The sequence below is a fragment of the Zingiber officinale genome, chromosome 9B (assembly GCF_018446385.1).
Source record: "Zingiber officinale cultivar Zhangliang chromosome 9B, Zo_v1.1, whole genome shotgun sequence".
NCBI classification, from domain to species: domain Eukaryota; kingdom Viridiplantae; phylum Streptophyta; class Magnoliopsida; order Zingiberales; family Zingiberaceae; genus Zingiber; species Zingiber officinale.
In genome coordinates, this window is record NC_056003.1 from 57,310,166 (window position 1) to 57,326,983 (window position 16,818).

At 37.9% G+C, this 16,818-nt stretch overlaps 1 protein-coding gene across 4 annotated transcripts in view; it reads right to left on the reverse strand.

The window, feature by feature from the left end:
* LOC122024060 (phosphoglycerate kinase-like) overlaps positions 1–14,046 on the reverse strand; it is a 66,348-nt gene extending 52,302 nt beyond the window's left edge. For 3 of the 4 annotated variants that reach the window (XM_042582588.1, XM_042582586.1, XM_042582589.1), the window contains exons 1-3: positions 13,508–14,046; positions 12,254–12,518; positions 11,675–12,021 (exon numbers count right to left, since the gene is read on the reverse strand). In XM_042582588.1, coding sequence (XP_042438522.1) covers positions 11,675–12,021; positions 12,254–12,518; positions 13,508–13,780 — 885 coding nt within the window. In that variant the 5' untranslated portion in view covers positions 13,781–14,046. The remainder of the gene's footprint in view (positions 1–11,674; positions 12,022–12,253; positions 12,519–13,507) is intronic. The other variant, XM_042582587.1, reaches the window with a different exon arrangement.
* Positions 14,047–16,818: the final 2,772 nt, after the last annotated feature.

Sequence of the window (16,818 nt, forward strand, 5' to 3'; positions counted from 1 at the left end):
AAATTGTTGTAGGAGCATGGTGAAGCTGCTGCTTTTATGTGTTTTAAGCTTGATAAAGTTGCTTCTGAAGTGAAAAAGGTTGAGAATTGGTTGTTCCAGTGCCATGAGTTTGGAGCCAATGTGCAGTAAATTTTGCTCCTTCACATCTAGGCTAGCGCAAATATGTTTTGTTAGCAATCTTTCTTATGTGATTAAGAAATGTTGCAGTGTATCTCAAGTTATTAGAATTTTAAAGATCAAGGATTTGTTTAATTTCGACATCCTTTGTCAGGTCCATGCAACTGATGGGGAGCATTGTGGTTTGTTGAACCATATATGACCTGTTCCTATCATAAGTTCATAGTTTGTAACTAAAATTGTAAATCATGTTTTTTACATTTCCAGTTTTGCATACGCATATCTCTTCTTCATGTCTTTGTTTTCCTGTAGAATAAATGTATTTTACCTATTGAAATTGAAGCAGTCAAATGTCTCTGTGGTTACTCTTGTTTCATATTTGTTCTGGTGTCTGTTTTCACATCATTGCATGTTAAACTTATCCAATCATTAGGAAACTACCCAGAGTTGCTACCTGATTGTATGTTAGGTGTTCTTTAACTAATATATAATTTCTGTTCTCCTACTTTACATATTTCATGTTCGTATAATTCAAAAGGAAAAACTAAAAACTTTCTCAGATAAGAATGTTACTTTAGGTATTCAATCTTCCTATAATCCGAAAGGAAAAACTAAAAACTTTCTCAAGAAAAGAATGTTGATGGGATTGGAATGACACCATTTCTTCTTAAGCTCTAGCATGGTAGCACTCCTGAAGTTCTTCATGTTCTTCTGGATGGATGTGTTGTAGGCTCTATAGCTTGTAGTCAAGTAAAGGAAGCAGTTACACATATTCAGAACCTGAAGCATTCTGACTTATCATGGGTTCCTCTTCTTGGATTTCTTTCTTCTACCTCTAGTCAATTTTTAACAATTGAGCCTCATTCATCAAACTGTAGATTCGCAAAGATAAATTATACCTATTTGCATCTTCCAGATTTATTCAACTTGTTAGAAATCTTGCCTAATATAATTTGTTATACAATTTATAAATACAACAACAACAACAACCAAGCCTTATCCCACTAGATGGGGTCGGTTATATGAATCCTTTTACGCCATTGAGCTCTATCTCCTACTATATCATTATCTATACTTAAATAAATTTTATCCTTTTTATTATTGCTAACCAAATCTTTTTTGGTCTTCCTCTTCCTCGTTTGATATGCGTGTTTATCATAGTTTTACATCGCCTAACTGAAGCATTTATTGGTCATCTAAGTACATACCCGTACCATCTTAAACGTGTCTCTCGGAGTTTTCCCTCAATAGATGCAACTCCAACTTTCTCTCTAATGCTCTCATTTCTTATTTTGTACATCCTTGTATGTCCACACATCCACCTTAATATCCTCATCTCTACAATTCTCATCTTCTGCTCATGTGCTCGAGTCATAGCCTAACATTCAGCTTCATATAACATAATAGGTCTAACTGCGATTGTATACAACTTTCCTTTAAGTTTTAAAGGTAAAACACCCGACGCTCCCCTCCATTTCAATCATCCTGCTTATATTTTATGTAAGACATCTCTCACAATTCCTTTATCATTTTGCAAAAATGATCCTAAATATTTAAAGCTCTCAGTTCCAGACAACTCATCCTCTCCTATCTTAATAATTGTCTCATTACTTTTAATATTGCTAAACTTAAATTTCATATTTTCTATCTTTAATCTACTAAGCTTAAAACCTTTCCCTTCTAGTGTTTCCCGCCAAGATTCTAGTTTAGCATTTACTCCTTCACGTGTTTCATCTACCAAAACAATATCATCTGTAAACAACATGCACCACGGTACTGTGTCTTAAATGTGCAGCGTGAGTTCGTCCATAATTAATGTAAAAAGATAGGGACTTAGAGCTGATCCTTGATGTAACCCTATCTTTGTTGAAATACTTCAGTTACTCCGCTTGAAGTTTTTACTCTGGTTGTTGCATCCTCGTACATATCCTTAATTAGTTCAATATATGTTACGCTAACACGTCTCTTTTCTAGAATTCTCCATATAATTTCTCTTAAACTCTATCATAAGCTTTTTCTAAATCAATGAATATCATGTATAAATCTTGTTTTTTGCTCCCGATATTTTTCAATTAATTGTCTAAGAAGATGTATATCTTCTATTCTCGACCTTCCAGGCATGAACCCAAATTGATCTCCTTCCTTAATCTTTTTTCTATTACTTTTTCCCAAAATTTCATGATATAACTCATTAGTTAATACCTCTATAGTTTGTACAATTTTGTACGTCTACCTTGTTCTTATATAAGGGAACTAGAATACTTATCCTCCATTGATCAGGTATTTTTTTCATTTTCAATATCATGTTAAATAATTTTGTAAGTCATTCAATATCTTGTTTCCCTAGGCACTTCCATACCTCTATCGGAATATCATCTGGTCCAATGACTTTTCCATTGTGCATCCCATTTAAAGTTTGTTCTACTTTTGAATTCTACGATAAAAATTAACATTTCTATACTCATTTGACCTACTTAAATTACCTAAGTTAAGTTGGTCACCTAAATATTCATTAAAAAATTGATGAAAATACCTCTTCCACCGCTTTTTTATTTCTCCATCTTTTACCAATACTCTATTACATTCATCTTTAATACATTTTATTTGGATAAAATCTCTTATTTTCCTTTCTCTCACTTTAGCTATTTTATAAATGTCTCTTTCCCCTTCTTTTGTATCTAATTTTTGATATAATCATTCAAAAGTTTCATACTTTGCTTCACTCACTACTTTCTTAGCTTCTTTCTTAGTTATTGTATATTTTTTTTAAGTTTTCCTCGTTCTTACAAATATATAATTTCTTATAAGTTATTCGTTTTTTCTTCACTTTCTCTTGTACTTTCTCATTCCATCACAAAGATTCCTTACTTAGAGGTGCATGCCCCTTTGACTCACCTAGTACACTCTTAGCTACTATTTTCAACTTTGATACCATCTTATCCCATGTTGTATTAGAGTCATCATATATTTCACCTAATGCTTGTACTTTTACTTTCTCCTTAAATATATTTTACTTCTCATCCTTTAACTTCCATCACTTAATTCTAGAAGTCATATATATTTTCTTTTTATTGATACCATGTTTGAGGCATATATCCAACACTACTAACCTATGTTGGATAGTTAAGCTTTCTCCAGGGATGACTTTGTAATCTTTACAAATCTTTCTATCCTTCTTTCTAACTATAAGAAAGTTAATTCGCGATTTATTATTTCCACTTCTGAATTCTTCTCTTTTCTTAAAAAACATATGCTAATATAAGACCATATGCTATCACAAAATGTAATATAGTTTTTCCTTCCTCATTTGTCATTCCAAACTCATAACTTCCATGTACCTTCTCATATTCCTCATTTTTCACTCGGACATACTCATTTAGATCACCTCCTATTAAAACCATTTCATTTGGTGAAATATTTGTAATATTTCATCTAAGTCATCCCAAAATCATGATTTGGTAGCTTTATCTAATCCTACTTGTAGTGCATATAAGTTAATTATGTTCATAGTTTCTTTTGCCACTATTATCTTAAGGGCTATAATTCTATCCCCTTTTCTAACTACTCCTACAATTTCATTCTTTAACGAACTATCTGCAATGATACCCACTCCATTTCCTATTTTACTCTTTCCAGTGTACCATAACTTAAAATCCGAGTTCTCTATCATCTTTGCCTTCTCGCCTACTCATTTTGTCTCTTGTACACACAAAATACTAATTCTTCTCCTAATCATCGTATCTACTACCTTCAATGATTTGCGAGTGAGGGTCCCTATACTCCATGTTCCAAATCTTAGATTATTAGTTTTCCTATCATATTTGTTCTTACCCAACCTATGGTGTAAGAACTCTTGCCTATTTAACACTACACCCAAATTCTCATAGAGATGTAGTGGTCCTTGCTGATATGTGAAAATCGGACTCTGTAACGCGAACTCTTGCATATTTAGTATACACCCAAGTTCTGGAGATGTAGCAGTCCTTGCCGAGACAGTATAGTCGGACCCTGCAACGCGTTCCTTCCTAGGAACAGCCTAGAATTAGCACAATAGTTTAATGGTCATAGTTTTAACGCTGGCTAACAACCTAACGCAATCCTCCTCCTTTATCCAAACTTGAGACCGACTATGACCGATCGTCATGGGCAGAGTTGTTATACAATTTATAGATAATTTATATAATTGATAACGAATAAATTAGGCTTAGGTTATAATTTATTTGCTAGAAGTTATATAATAGTTTAATTAATTATTGTTGTTGAAACCATGTTGATACAGTATGATATTGTCTATTAGAATAGAATCATTTCGCTTAGTCACCAAAACTCTAGCACAGTTTGAGATTTTAAACTTGGATCGACTCCATATCCAACTTGAGATTTTAAACTTGGGTTGACTCCATAATCGACTGAAATGTAAAATCTATTGAAGTCCACTTGCAATTGATTTTAATCAAGCAGGTGACCACTCCTTCACTCAGCTTCCAGCTTTATACGGCTAAGCAAAAAAAACAAGATCGAACTAAGTTGTAAACTAAGACTAGGGTCTATTGCCTCTAAATCAAAGGCTTCAACCAAGCTAATAGATTAGCTAGTCTACTCCTTCTAACTAAAAACATCATCGTGAATGTTGCTACTCAAAAACAAAAGCCCAAGATTATATATCACTCGTAATCTTGTCAATGTTCCTTGTTGCCCTCGAGTCCACCTCGCTTTAAGACATCCTAGAGTACTCTTCACGAAGGCCTCTAGTACCTTAGATGCACCAAGCTCTTTGAACTTACTCTGCTTCAAATGTCATCCTTCTCTATCCTTTCAAGTCCACCTCAAAGTGCACCTCATGTCGGGCCTCTAATATCTTAAATCCACTAAGCTCTCTAAGTTTGCTCCATGTATCATCATTTACCCCTGGCCTTTCGAGTCTACCTCTAATCTTAAAAATCATGTGCTTTTTTTTGTACTAAATGATAAAAATACCCTTTTCACATCTTTATCATAGTCAAACTATTATGTATTTACAATTAAAAGTTTTTAATTGTCTATGTTTTGTAACCTAGGATGACATTATCTTGTATGGACATAATCTACAAAAAGAATAACAACATTATCTCAATTTATCCTGACTTGTGTTGTATCCTACCAAGGGGTGCCGAGAGTTGGCATACCATGACACTCATCAACATGACTGACATAGAGGCATAAGAGACATTCTCTATGGCGAGTAGTATCAAGTTACACTAATTTATCCGAGTGATAAATTTCAACTGTGCCACTTGACACAATACAAGATTTCAAACCCCGATGAATTGTGATAATTAGGCAATTATCTACATTACAAACAACACCAATATTCTACAAATGCATAAGCACATTGAAGTAGACAACCACTTCATTAGAGATATAGTGTTATCTAAAAGGATTGGCACACAAGGACACTAACATATTTACAAAATTGCTTTCAACCACTCGTTCTTCCTTTTAATGCAACAAGCGATTGATATCCATCCGCCAATTAGGGGGAGTGTTAGAATGAATAAGATTTGATAAGGTCTATTTTATCTAGTTGTATATTACCTAGTCAAATATGTATTTTGACTAAGTAATAGGTCCTTTTGAAATCTATAAATAATAGGTCCTTTTAAAATCTATAAATATCTAATTGTAAACTTCTTTCTCATATGAAATATAATTTTCCTTCTAACTCTTTGATCCTGTCCGAAATCACAGACGGCTAGCTGGGGATGTAGCTTCGCTGTTGACTCTATGAAGACCTCGTTGCGCTTCGCTCTGTAAGACAAAGAATGTCAGTGTTGAGTTAGGGAAGGGGTCCCGACATTAGCCCTTTGACGCTCAAGTCAGTCAATGCTGGAGCTACAAGAATGCAAACGATAGTTGCGCGTACCTCCTCCAGTACATGGACCCCCCTTTATATAGCGCCCCGCTAGCATATGTGCACGCTTCTCAATGCGCATGGAGGCTTTCCCAACTATCCCATGAAAAGACAAATCAAAAAAAATATCCCTGACACCTTTCCTTAACAGGGCGTGCACATCTCCGACATGACTAGAAGCTTCTATCGTACAATTTGCCGACGGATAAACCCTATTGTCAGCGGCACTAACTCCCAAAAGGATACGATGAGCTGAGCAAGGGGTCCCACTGTTTGGCTAGGCAACGGAGTCGTTCGGCAGGGATTCCCCGCTCGATCGCTCGAGGTTGTTCTCCTTCACAGCTGACCGGTACCTTAGTTCCTCGCCCAACCGGACAGGAGGTCCGGTCAAACTAACTCCGCTCGGTTGGGATTCCCTGCTCGGTCGCTCGAGGTTGTTCTTCTTCACAGTCTACCAGCACCTTGGTCAGCTCCTCGCCCCTCCGGATAGGAGGTCCGGTCAGACTAACTCCGCTCGACTAACTTTGGTGACCTAGCGATTCCATGCCTTTGACCGCCTTGACTTTGACCACCTTGACTTTGACCTCCACATTAGCTGCTTTTCTCACCTTTGACTCATTCTTAGTGGGCCCTCTTTACCACCTCATCACAAGCTTTCCCCTCAAGTCTAATCGAAGGAAGTTGTAAGTCTGACTGACTAGACGAGTAGTGCCTTCAGCGTCGAACATTTTCGATTTTAGAACCATCGCTCGACTGCGATGCAAACTATAGTCGACTTCTGCCCTGGTTTTAGAGCTGTCAATCGACTGTTAGACGGAATGATTGTTCTCCCGTGATTCGCTCTATGACAATCCATCCACTCGGCCATTTCTTCGTCAGAGATTGTTGTCGGTCGGGATACTTGTCGGTGACACTTGGCAATTTTCTAACTTCCCGCCGCTTCCTTTGGTGAGTGAGTGCCTTTTAGTGGCCACTGGCATTATCCCAATTTCTTGAAGACTGTGCAAATCTCTAGCCATTAATGTCGAGCACGTAGCCCATGCTCTTTAATTAAGCCTAATTAATGTCTTCTTATCGCTAGGCGCCACGTGCACCACTTTCTGTCGCCGCACATTTGATGTGGCAGGCGGATATTCGCAGTTGATATGACAAGCGCCGTTTTGAATTCAACGGTCAGATCTTGGCCTTATTTTGTGTAGCCCTCGATCGGGCAGCTCAGGACAGTCGTCTTCAGGGTTTATAAACCCTTATTCGCCATCTTTCTTCTACGTTACTGCCTCTTCTTCCTCGCGCATGCTCTTCGCTAATTTTCTTCTCCGTCACTCCTCGCCAGCAAAATTTCTCCGTAAGCCTTCCTTCCCTTTCTTCATTGACTCTCGAGATTATAGCCATCGTTCGGCTGTTGATTTGTCGACTCTCAGATTTATACCCACTGCTCAGCTGTTGTTTCGTTGACTCTCGGGTTTATAGTCGTCCCTCAAATAATTTGTTTCTGCTTTGAGCTGAAATACCTCTTCCTCTGCTTCACTGGTCTTGCATCTAGTCGGACTTGAAACTCATGCTGCACCACCCTCGGTGAGATGCCCGGAAGCTCGTGAATCGACTAGGCAAACACATCGTGATTTTGCCTAAGGCATGCCACCAGAACTGCCTTTCTTTCATCTGTCAGGTCGGTCGTGACATAGGTTGTGGCTTCCGGTCGGCTGGGATAGATCTAGACTTCTTCTTTTTCATCATAGACCAGCGCGGGAGGTTCCTCCATTATTGCATTTACCTTCAAACGCTGAGTCTTCCGAGCATCCTTTAACTCGAATTTAACGATCTCGACGTAGCATCACCGCACGACCAATTAGTCATCTTTGACTTCGCCCACCGCGTTGTCCAGCGGAAACTTGATCTTCTGGCAGAAGGTGGACACCACCGCTCAGAATTCCATTCAGAGCCGGTCGGCCCAATATTACATTGTAGGCGGACGACCATCTACCCCGATGAAGTTTGTGGTCCTCGTCCACCTGAGTGGTTCCTCTCCAAGTGACATGGCCAGCCGAGCCTAGCCGATCGTCAATATTTTTGTTGCCTATGAATCCGTACAGTGGAGTCGTCATTAGTTGTAACTCGCTTCGCTAGATTTGCAGCTAGTCGAACGTCTTCTTGAAAATGATGTTCACCGAGCTACCTGTATCTACAAAGGTTCGGTGAATATTGTAATTAGCTATTACCGCTCGGATGATCAAGGCGTTGTCATGAGGGACCTCCACTCCTCTATGTCCCGAGGACCAAAGTTGATCTCCGGTCCCTCGGCCTTCTCCCTGCTGCACCCGACGGCGTGTATCTCTAAGCGTCGGGCGTGTGACTTCCTTGCTTTGTTGGAATCACTGTCGGTTGGTCCTCCAGCGATCATTCTGATTTCATCCTGAGTCGCATTGCTTCGGTTCTCTTCCTCCCGAGCTAATGGTCAAGCTCACTCAGTTGCCGCACGAGTGGGACTTGCGTTACCTCTTCGTGGAGGTTGGCATTGACGCTGCTCGGCTACTGGTCTTTCTTCTTCCCATCGCCCATTCGATTGGCCCTGATGTTGTTAAACGGGAGATGGTGAACGAGGGTGATATCCTGGAGGAGTCGGTTAACTTTCAACTGGCCTTAAGTCGTAACAGTCCCAAGTGTTATGTGCCGCCTTTGTGGAAGGAGCAGAATAACGGTGTCCATGGCCTGCCTTTCATAGCGTTCGGCCAGTGTGCTGCCACATGCTGCATAGCATGGGCGCAGGGCTCCTGGTGCGGTTGTGCTGCTCCCTCTCGAGGACCCCTTGGTGGTTGATGGCGGCTGGCTGGCCGTCGTTCAGGGGTGGCAGCAGGTTCAGCGGGTACCTCCTTACTTCGTGTCGCTTGAATCTCCTCCACATTGATATATTCGTTTGCGCGCCTGAGCAGGTGAATGAAGTCTTTTGGCAGCCTCCGGATAAGGGAGCGAAAGAATTCGCCCTCTGAAAATCCCTGCAATAAGGCACTTACTAATAACTCCGGGGTGATCGATGGGATGTCCATGGTCACTTGGTTGAACCTCTTGATATAATCTCTTAGTGCCTCCTTGGGCACTTGCTTTAGAGAAAACAAGTTAACGTTCGTCTTCTAGTAACGACGACTACTGGCAAAATGATGTAGAAACCCGTCCGGAAGTCCTTAAAGATGCGAATTGATCCGATCGGCAAGCGCCTAAACCACCTTGCTGATCCAGAGAAAATGATGAGGAAGACCCGACACTTCACTCCATCGGTGTACTGATGGAGTGTGGTCATGTTGTCAAACCTAGTCAAATAATCCTCCGGGTCGGTTGTCCCATTGTACTCCCTGATCGTCAATGGAGTGTAATGGCGTGATAGTGGGTCGTCCAAGATCCCCTGCGAGAATTGTCTATTGATCTATTCTGGGGAATCATCAAGCTTTGGTGCCTTTCTCTTCCATCCGTCCCGAATAAGCGCGTCGTCTGATGAAGATCCTTGCTCTTTATCCGCTCGACCTTGTTCCTCTTAAGGGTATAAAACAACACTCGGTTCAAGAGGATCGGCGCATTTGGTGTATCCCCATATGTGTCGGTCGGCTTGTTGTTTGCCCTACGACCGGTTGCAGCTTCCGCTAGGTCTCTGTAGCCAGCCTGCTGTCCCGTTCCGGACGCGGCAGGTTCGTTTGCTTGGTGCTTAGCCATCGCCTGCTGCTGCTTCACAATCTTTGCCGCTCGGGCTTGTATTAGCATGCCCAATTCCTCTTTTGTCAATGCCACTGTCATAAGTCGTCCAGCGTCCTCCATCTCTATGTCTCGGATACAGGTTAAGTTCCCACAGACGGCACCGATATGATTCTGTCCGAAATCAATGCAGACGGCTAACTGGGGATGTGGTTTCACTGTTGACTCTATGATGATTTCGTTGGGCTCCGCTTTGCAAGACAAAGAATGTCAGTGTCGAGTAAAGAAGGGGTCCCGATGTTGGCCCTTCAATACTCAATTCAGTCACTAGAACAGTAGAATGCTAGAGCAATAAGGATGCAAATGATAGTTGTGTGTACCTCCTCCATGCATGAACTCCCCTTTATATAACGCCTCGCTAGCATATGTGCACGCTTCTCAATGCACGCGCACTTTCCCAACTGTCCCATGAAAAGACAAGTCACAAAAATGTCCCTGGCACCTTTACTTAACAGGGTATACATATATCTGACATGACAGTAAAAGTTTTTGCCATACAATTTGCCGACGGATAATGCCCTGTTGTCAGTGGCGCTAACTCCCAGGAGGATATGATACGCTGAGCAAGGGGTCCCACTGTTTGGCCCGGCAGCAGAGCTGCTCGGCAAGGATTCTCCGCTCGGTCGCTCAAGGCTATTCTCCTTCACGGCTAACCGGTACCTTTGTTAGTTCCTCGCCCAGTCGAACAAGAGGTCCAATCGGACTAGCTCCGCTCGGTCAGGATTCCCCGCTCAGTCGCTCGAGGTTGTTCTCCTTCACAACCGATTGACACCTTGGTCAGCTCCTCGCCCATTCGGACAGGAGGTCCGGTCGGACTAACTCCGCTCGACCAACTTTGGTGACCCGACGATTCCATGTCTTTGACCGCCTTGACTTTGACCTCCACGTTAACTGCTTTTCTCACCTTTGACTCATTCTTGGTGGCCCCCTTTACCATCGCATCACTCACTATGTAAAAAGAGAGGAGAGAAAGCATCAAACATCGCACTAGCTGAAACAAGAGTGAAATTGAGTTAGAAAACCAAGATGTATCTATATTATGTGCTTGTAGTATTACCAATCTAAGTCTAAATTATAATGGTTAACCAAGAAATAGTTATGCATGGGTAGAAACTACTTCTAACATCCTAGGATCATTATTTAATCTAAATTTTGAAAACTTATAGGGTCCATCTTGTAGAATGCTACAAAAGCTAATGCATTCATCAAATGTAGCTCATTCATCTCGGTATTAGTAATCTATAACCAACAATTGAGAATTTTATTATATAAGTATAACTTCTTACTCTAAAATTTGATTAACTTTCTAATTGCTAGAACTTTATATAAGGTAGACAAGCTGTTTGGAAGATTGTCAAGAGTTAGAACTCAAATATTTGAGTTGATCTCATGACACTTTGAAGCGTGCCGACACAGTAGTGAACTCCATATTCCTAGCTTGGCAAACACTCCAGCATGGAATGATAGTTTAAGCCTTCACAAATCTACAATTAAAGCATAAATACTTTATTAATATTTGAAAATAACAAAAGCAAACAACATAACCAGAACATAAAGAAACATTAAAATAGTGATATCCACAGACAGATCATAACTTTATCTATATTTCCAAAAAATAATATTGCACATCCTCTATTCCAATATGGCATATATATATATATATATATATATATATATATATACTAGAATTCTGAGGAATGTACATATGCTACTAGAACTCCATAAATACCACCATCTCATAAGCAGAACTAAGACAGACCTAGATGTTCAAATATCATCAAAAACATATTATCTTGTAAATAATTCTGAATTATCTAAGCGCCAAACCCATAACACTCCTTTCTAGAAAAAGGATACATGCACTAATCTATAGATCCACAAGAAGTTATTGAAAATAGTGACAAATATGAAGACGAAAGGGAATACTATTGCAATATATGGCCGTCTCTTGGTCTCACTGATCTTCATTAGTTGGACCAGTTCTGCCTCGAAGTGAAAACCAGCAATTGATGCATAACAAAAGCGGGTAACACCAACAGTTGATGCAAGAATCCTATGTGATAATGAGAAAGAATCATTGACAAAGAGAGAGATGCCAGATGATAAAGACTTAGCGAAGTCAACAGAATTTGCAACTTCTTCTTTGAAGTTTGTCATATTATCAAGGAGAAGAATGTCTGATTTTCCTGATTCTTTCATCTTCAATTGAGTGATAGCTGAAGCACCATTTGCTGTCACAACTTTAACTTTGAGAAGCCATGACAAGTGATCTGCTAATGAAGCCAAGAAAAATTTCAAAAGTCAAAGATATAGCTTAGATCACTACTTTAACGAGATTTAAAAAAATAGTATACAAGTTTCTATATTTTGGCATGTCAGCAACCTAAAACATGAGAAATTAAATGTTATTGCCAGGATACTATAACTATTATGGTTAATTGAATGAAACCTTTCAGGAAACATAGTAGAGCCCAACACACAGAGACTCATGTAATTAATACTAACCTGCAAAGGCTTCTTCAGAAAGAAGCACTGAAGCATTGGACTGAAACCAACTACTTAGTAAAACTACTTTGGCCCCAGCATTATGTAAATATTTAATGGTAGAAAGTGCTCTATTTAGTGGAACACAATCCAAATCCTTTGAATTCAGCAGAAGACCAGAATCAAATCGCACCAGGACAACTTCTCCATAAAGCTTTTTAATGGGAAATTCTCGAAGAGTTTGCACATGAAAAACTGAATCTGAACAATCTGTACAATCATTATCCTGAATGTATGAATCAAAGATGTAATTCTCAATATAAACATTTAATATAGAGAACCAACATAACAAACTGACGTGGAAGTTTTAACAATGCCATCTCTTGTTTATTTACTAAAAGGCACTTAATTATTAGTTCTTAGCTGAGAAAGATAAAATGTTGTATTATGAAATTGTTGTATGAAATAGAGTCACAATTCATGCATTTATAGCCATTAAACATAATCTAATTCTATCTAAAATTTAGGCATAAGATTAGGCATGCATGCCTTAGACTAGGTTCTAATAGTTTTATCTGATACTTCCTTCGAGAGGGAACATAGATACTATATGTCTAGCTTGTTGCATAGACTAAAAAATCGAAAAAAGAAAAAAAAATGAAAAACTAAGACATTTAATGACAATGAAAACCAAGACATATTAGTAAGCATGACAAAACGAGATTCTAGCTAATCTTAAAGAGTTATTGATTGGATCGTAGCTATCATGATAGCCATTTGAAAGGTGAAGTTTGTAACGGAAGTTAAGGCCAATGCTACTACAAGAGATGATAGTGTCTAACAGATTTGACCAAGAATATAATATACCAACCAAGCTTTTATCTCATTAAATTAAGTCGGCTATATGGATCCGCTTACATCATCGGACTCATATCGCCAAATTAAAACATTTATTGGATGCTTAAGTATATGTTCCTATTATTTTAAATGTGTTTTTTTTTCAATAGGTATAACCCCGACTGTTTTTATAATACTCGTATTTCTTATCCTATCCATTCGCACATCTACTTTAAATATTTTATCTCTACGACTCTCATTTTTTTTTTTTTTTGCTCATGTCCTCACTCCATAATCCAATATTCTGAGAATATAATAATAATAATAATAATAATAATAAAGACATTACTATAAACATTGCCAAACTGTTGAAACTTTTTCTGCAAAATTCTGTAGAGCAAGCTACGAGTCTAAAAGTTAATACAAAGAGGAATGTACATTAAACTCCGCGCCACTGGCGATGGTAGTGGGTTTCTCAGTAGCAGCGGTTATCCAGCACCGGCAGCCATGATGCCAAATCAACTTCGTCCCCATGGTTCGGACTTCTCTAGACTTGGGCATCGGTATCCTCGACCAGCCCAGGTAGCGAGACGTAGCTTGCGACAGCATCGTGATGCTGCCCTCCGTGAAAGAAGAAGAAGAAGAAGAAGAAGAAGAAGAAGAGGGGGGAATGGAAAGTGGAACGTACAAGAACAGCACACCGCAAGCCATCAAGGAAGAAGAAGGGGAGCTTCAAAGTGGAAAACACAACGCCGATTGATTCGGGTTCGGCAAATCGATCAAACAAGAGAGCATCAAATTGGAACACACAACGCCTGGCTTGCTTCCGCTTCAGGAGAGGGGAAGAGAGGGAGGCATTCTCAGTTGTCGGACTCGGATACGATTGTCGCCTTTATTGGGCCTGCTCGGCTAGCTGCTAAATCTGACGATCAAAAACAAAATCCAAAACAACGCTCTTTATTTTTAACGGCAAATTCCAAAAGGCAACACTTTGCGAATGACACAAAAAAAAAAGAGGCATCTAGATTTCATATTTCTGAAATAAAATAAATAAATAAACACAACTTAAATACGAACATCATCCGTACGACTATGATATTATTTTTTAAAAAATAATATCTTTGAACTCGGAATACTATATAAAAATCCAGAAGTGAGAATTGGTTCAATCGAAATTCTCTAAATTTATATTTTGATCCAAATTTATTAATACATTTAGGAGATTTGAATTTTTTTTAAAAATAAAATGTAATAAAAAAGAGTAGTACAATAAATTTATTTATGATATTCTTGTTTTAATATCCCTATAATAAATTATATGTACGTGTCAATTACATTAAAGTTATAAATTTAAAAATCTTCTGATCATTATTGTTAATAACTTTAAATTAATATCTCTAACATATATAAATTCTGGACACTACGAATGAGTTTGATCAAAGTTCTATAGGTTCATCAATGGATTTTGATGATTGACGCATACACATAACTTATTGTAGGGATATCAAAATCATACAAGAACATCATAAATACTTTCACTATATTATCCTCTTCTATTACATGTCAACTTTTTAGAAATTCAAATCTCCTAGGTCCATCATTTTGGTGTAATCATCCTTAAGTCAAGATTGACCAGTTTGACTAAGCTCAGGTTGGAACATGCTTGAGTTTTGATATTTGACAACGTGTAAGAAAAAAGTCAAGTGGATCAATGGAGGATTGGATACTTGACTGGAAAGGTCATAACTGAATGTTAAACAATAGAAAGTCTTAATTGGAGGTTAAGTAAGACAATGAAAATCTTAGCGGGGTTAGGCAATGGAAGATCTTATTGGGAACTAGGCAATAAAACTCCTAGTGGAGCTGACAGCGGAAGACCTAGTTGGAAACTAGATAATGAAAGTCCCAACGAGGTTAGGTAAAGGAAACGTTCAAGTGGATTACGGAGGATCGGACACTTGGCATGAAACAGTAAATCAAAGTGGGTTATGGAGAACTAGGCACTTGGCACAAAAGAAAATTTTAAGTGGATCAAAGGTTGACCGAGCACTTAGTGATGAAGTCCTAATAAGTCACGAATGACTAGATATTAGGTAAAGGAAGTCCTGGTAGGTTGAGGTCAAATGGATACTAGGTAAGATACAAATTCAACTCCTAAAGGTTGAATTCAGGGTTATCAATTGATTAGTAAACCTTGAACTCGAAATTTTAGATTTAGGGTTGGGCAATCGATTGGGAGTCTTTTCGCGAGAGAACAAAAAATCTTGGAATTGATTAAAACAATTGATTCAGCCTTCACCAATCAATTAGGCTAATCAATTGGAGGTTTTTTGTGAGAGAATAAAAAGTCTTAAAATCGATTGAGACAATTGATTCATACTTCACCAATCGATTGGGTTAATCGATTGAAGATATTTTTGCCAGAGAACGAAAAGCCTTGGAATCGATTAGAGGCTAACTAATCGATTGGTATAACTCACCAATCAATTGATCAGATGAAAAAGAGTCATTATGTAGGTTTTGAACGATAGAACCGACGTGACAATTGATTGGGGATGAAACTAATCAATTATGAGGTGTTTTCTAGCCTGGAAGAAATCCTAGAAAATTGATTTCATGGAGTTTCTTCATAGCCAATTATTGAGGGTTTGAAAAGACAAATATTATTGTATTTCTTACCATCAAAAGGCAATTCAAAATAATAAAAGTTCAAGTAAGGTTCATTGTTGTAAAGTCATTCTCGATTGTATTTGTCTTTGCATTCCCGTTTTCTTGTTGTGTTCTTGTAAGAACAGCTTGTACGAGACTTCTCCGCCTTCAAAAAGTTTTCGAGAAGGAAGCATTCATAGTGGAGTTGTGAGTTTGAGGAGTGAATCTTTAGATTAGTCGTCTCAAGGAGGTGAATATCAAGTAAAATTTAAGTGTTAGCATTGTGGAGTCTTCGCTTCAAGTTTTCTGTCGCAACATCAAGTTTAAAGAAATGAAACGAGCTATTCACACCCCCTATGTGACTTAACACATTAATGAGTTTCAGTCAAATTTTATTAATGAACCTAGAAAATTTTGATTTGACTCATGCCAACATCTTTAAATTTATATAGTACTTTGGAGTCCAAATATATAATTTTTTATTATTTTTAAAAAATAGCATCATGGTGATACTGATATTATCGATGTTTAAGTTGTTATATATATATATATTTTTTACTAACCACACAGCGGTGCTAACGTGTTAAATTATGATGTTTGTTTTTAAAAATTAATATTACAACGGTACTAGTGTTTACACATCAGTATCATAAATTTTTTTAATAAAAATAGAATAGAGGCCAAAGAAAATCAGACGGAGTAAAATAGGTGCACAGTTTAAGGAATATAAAATCTAGGTGCGCTTTATGAGCCTTTACTACGCCCTTTGAAAATTTAGGTATTTTTAATTTTATTAGAAAGAGGAAATAATAATAACACTTTAAAATCAAATCAAATCAAATAAAAAAAAAAGAAGAATATACTTTATTATCATTTTAATTAAAAGTATTATTTTAAAAATATTAAAATAATATTTCATCTTAAAAATATTTTTATTCCAAGGTATTGTAGCGTTGTTATAGTAATTAGTTCAGAACTGTTATAATAAGTAGCATTTACCACATATCAATTACAATATAAAAATAAATAAGTTAATTTAATTAAAATTACTTAAACCTCATTAATCACTTCAAAATTATTATACCAACTATATGCCATTA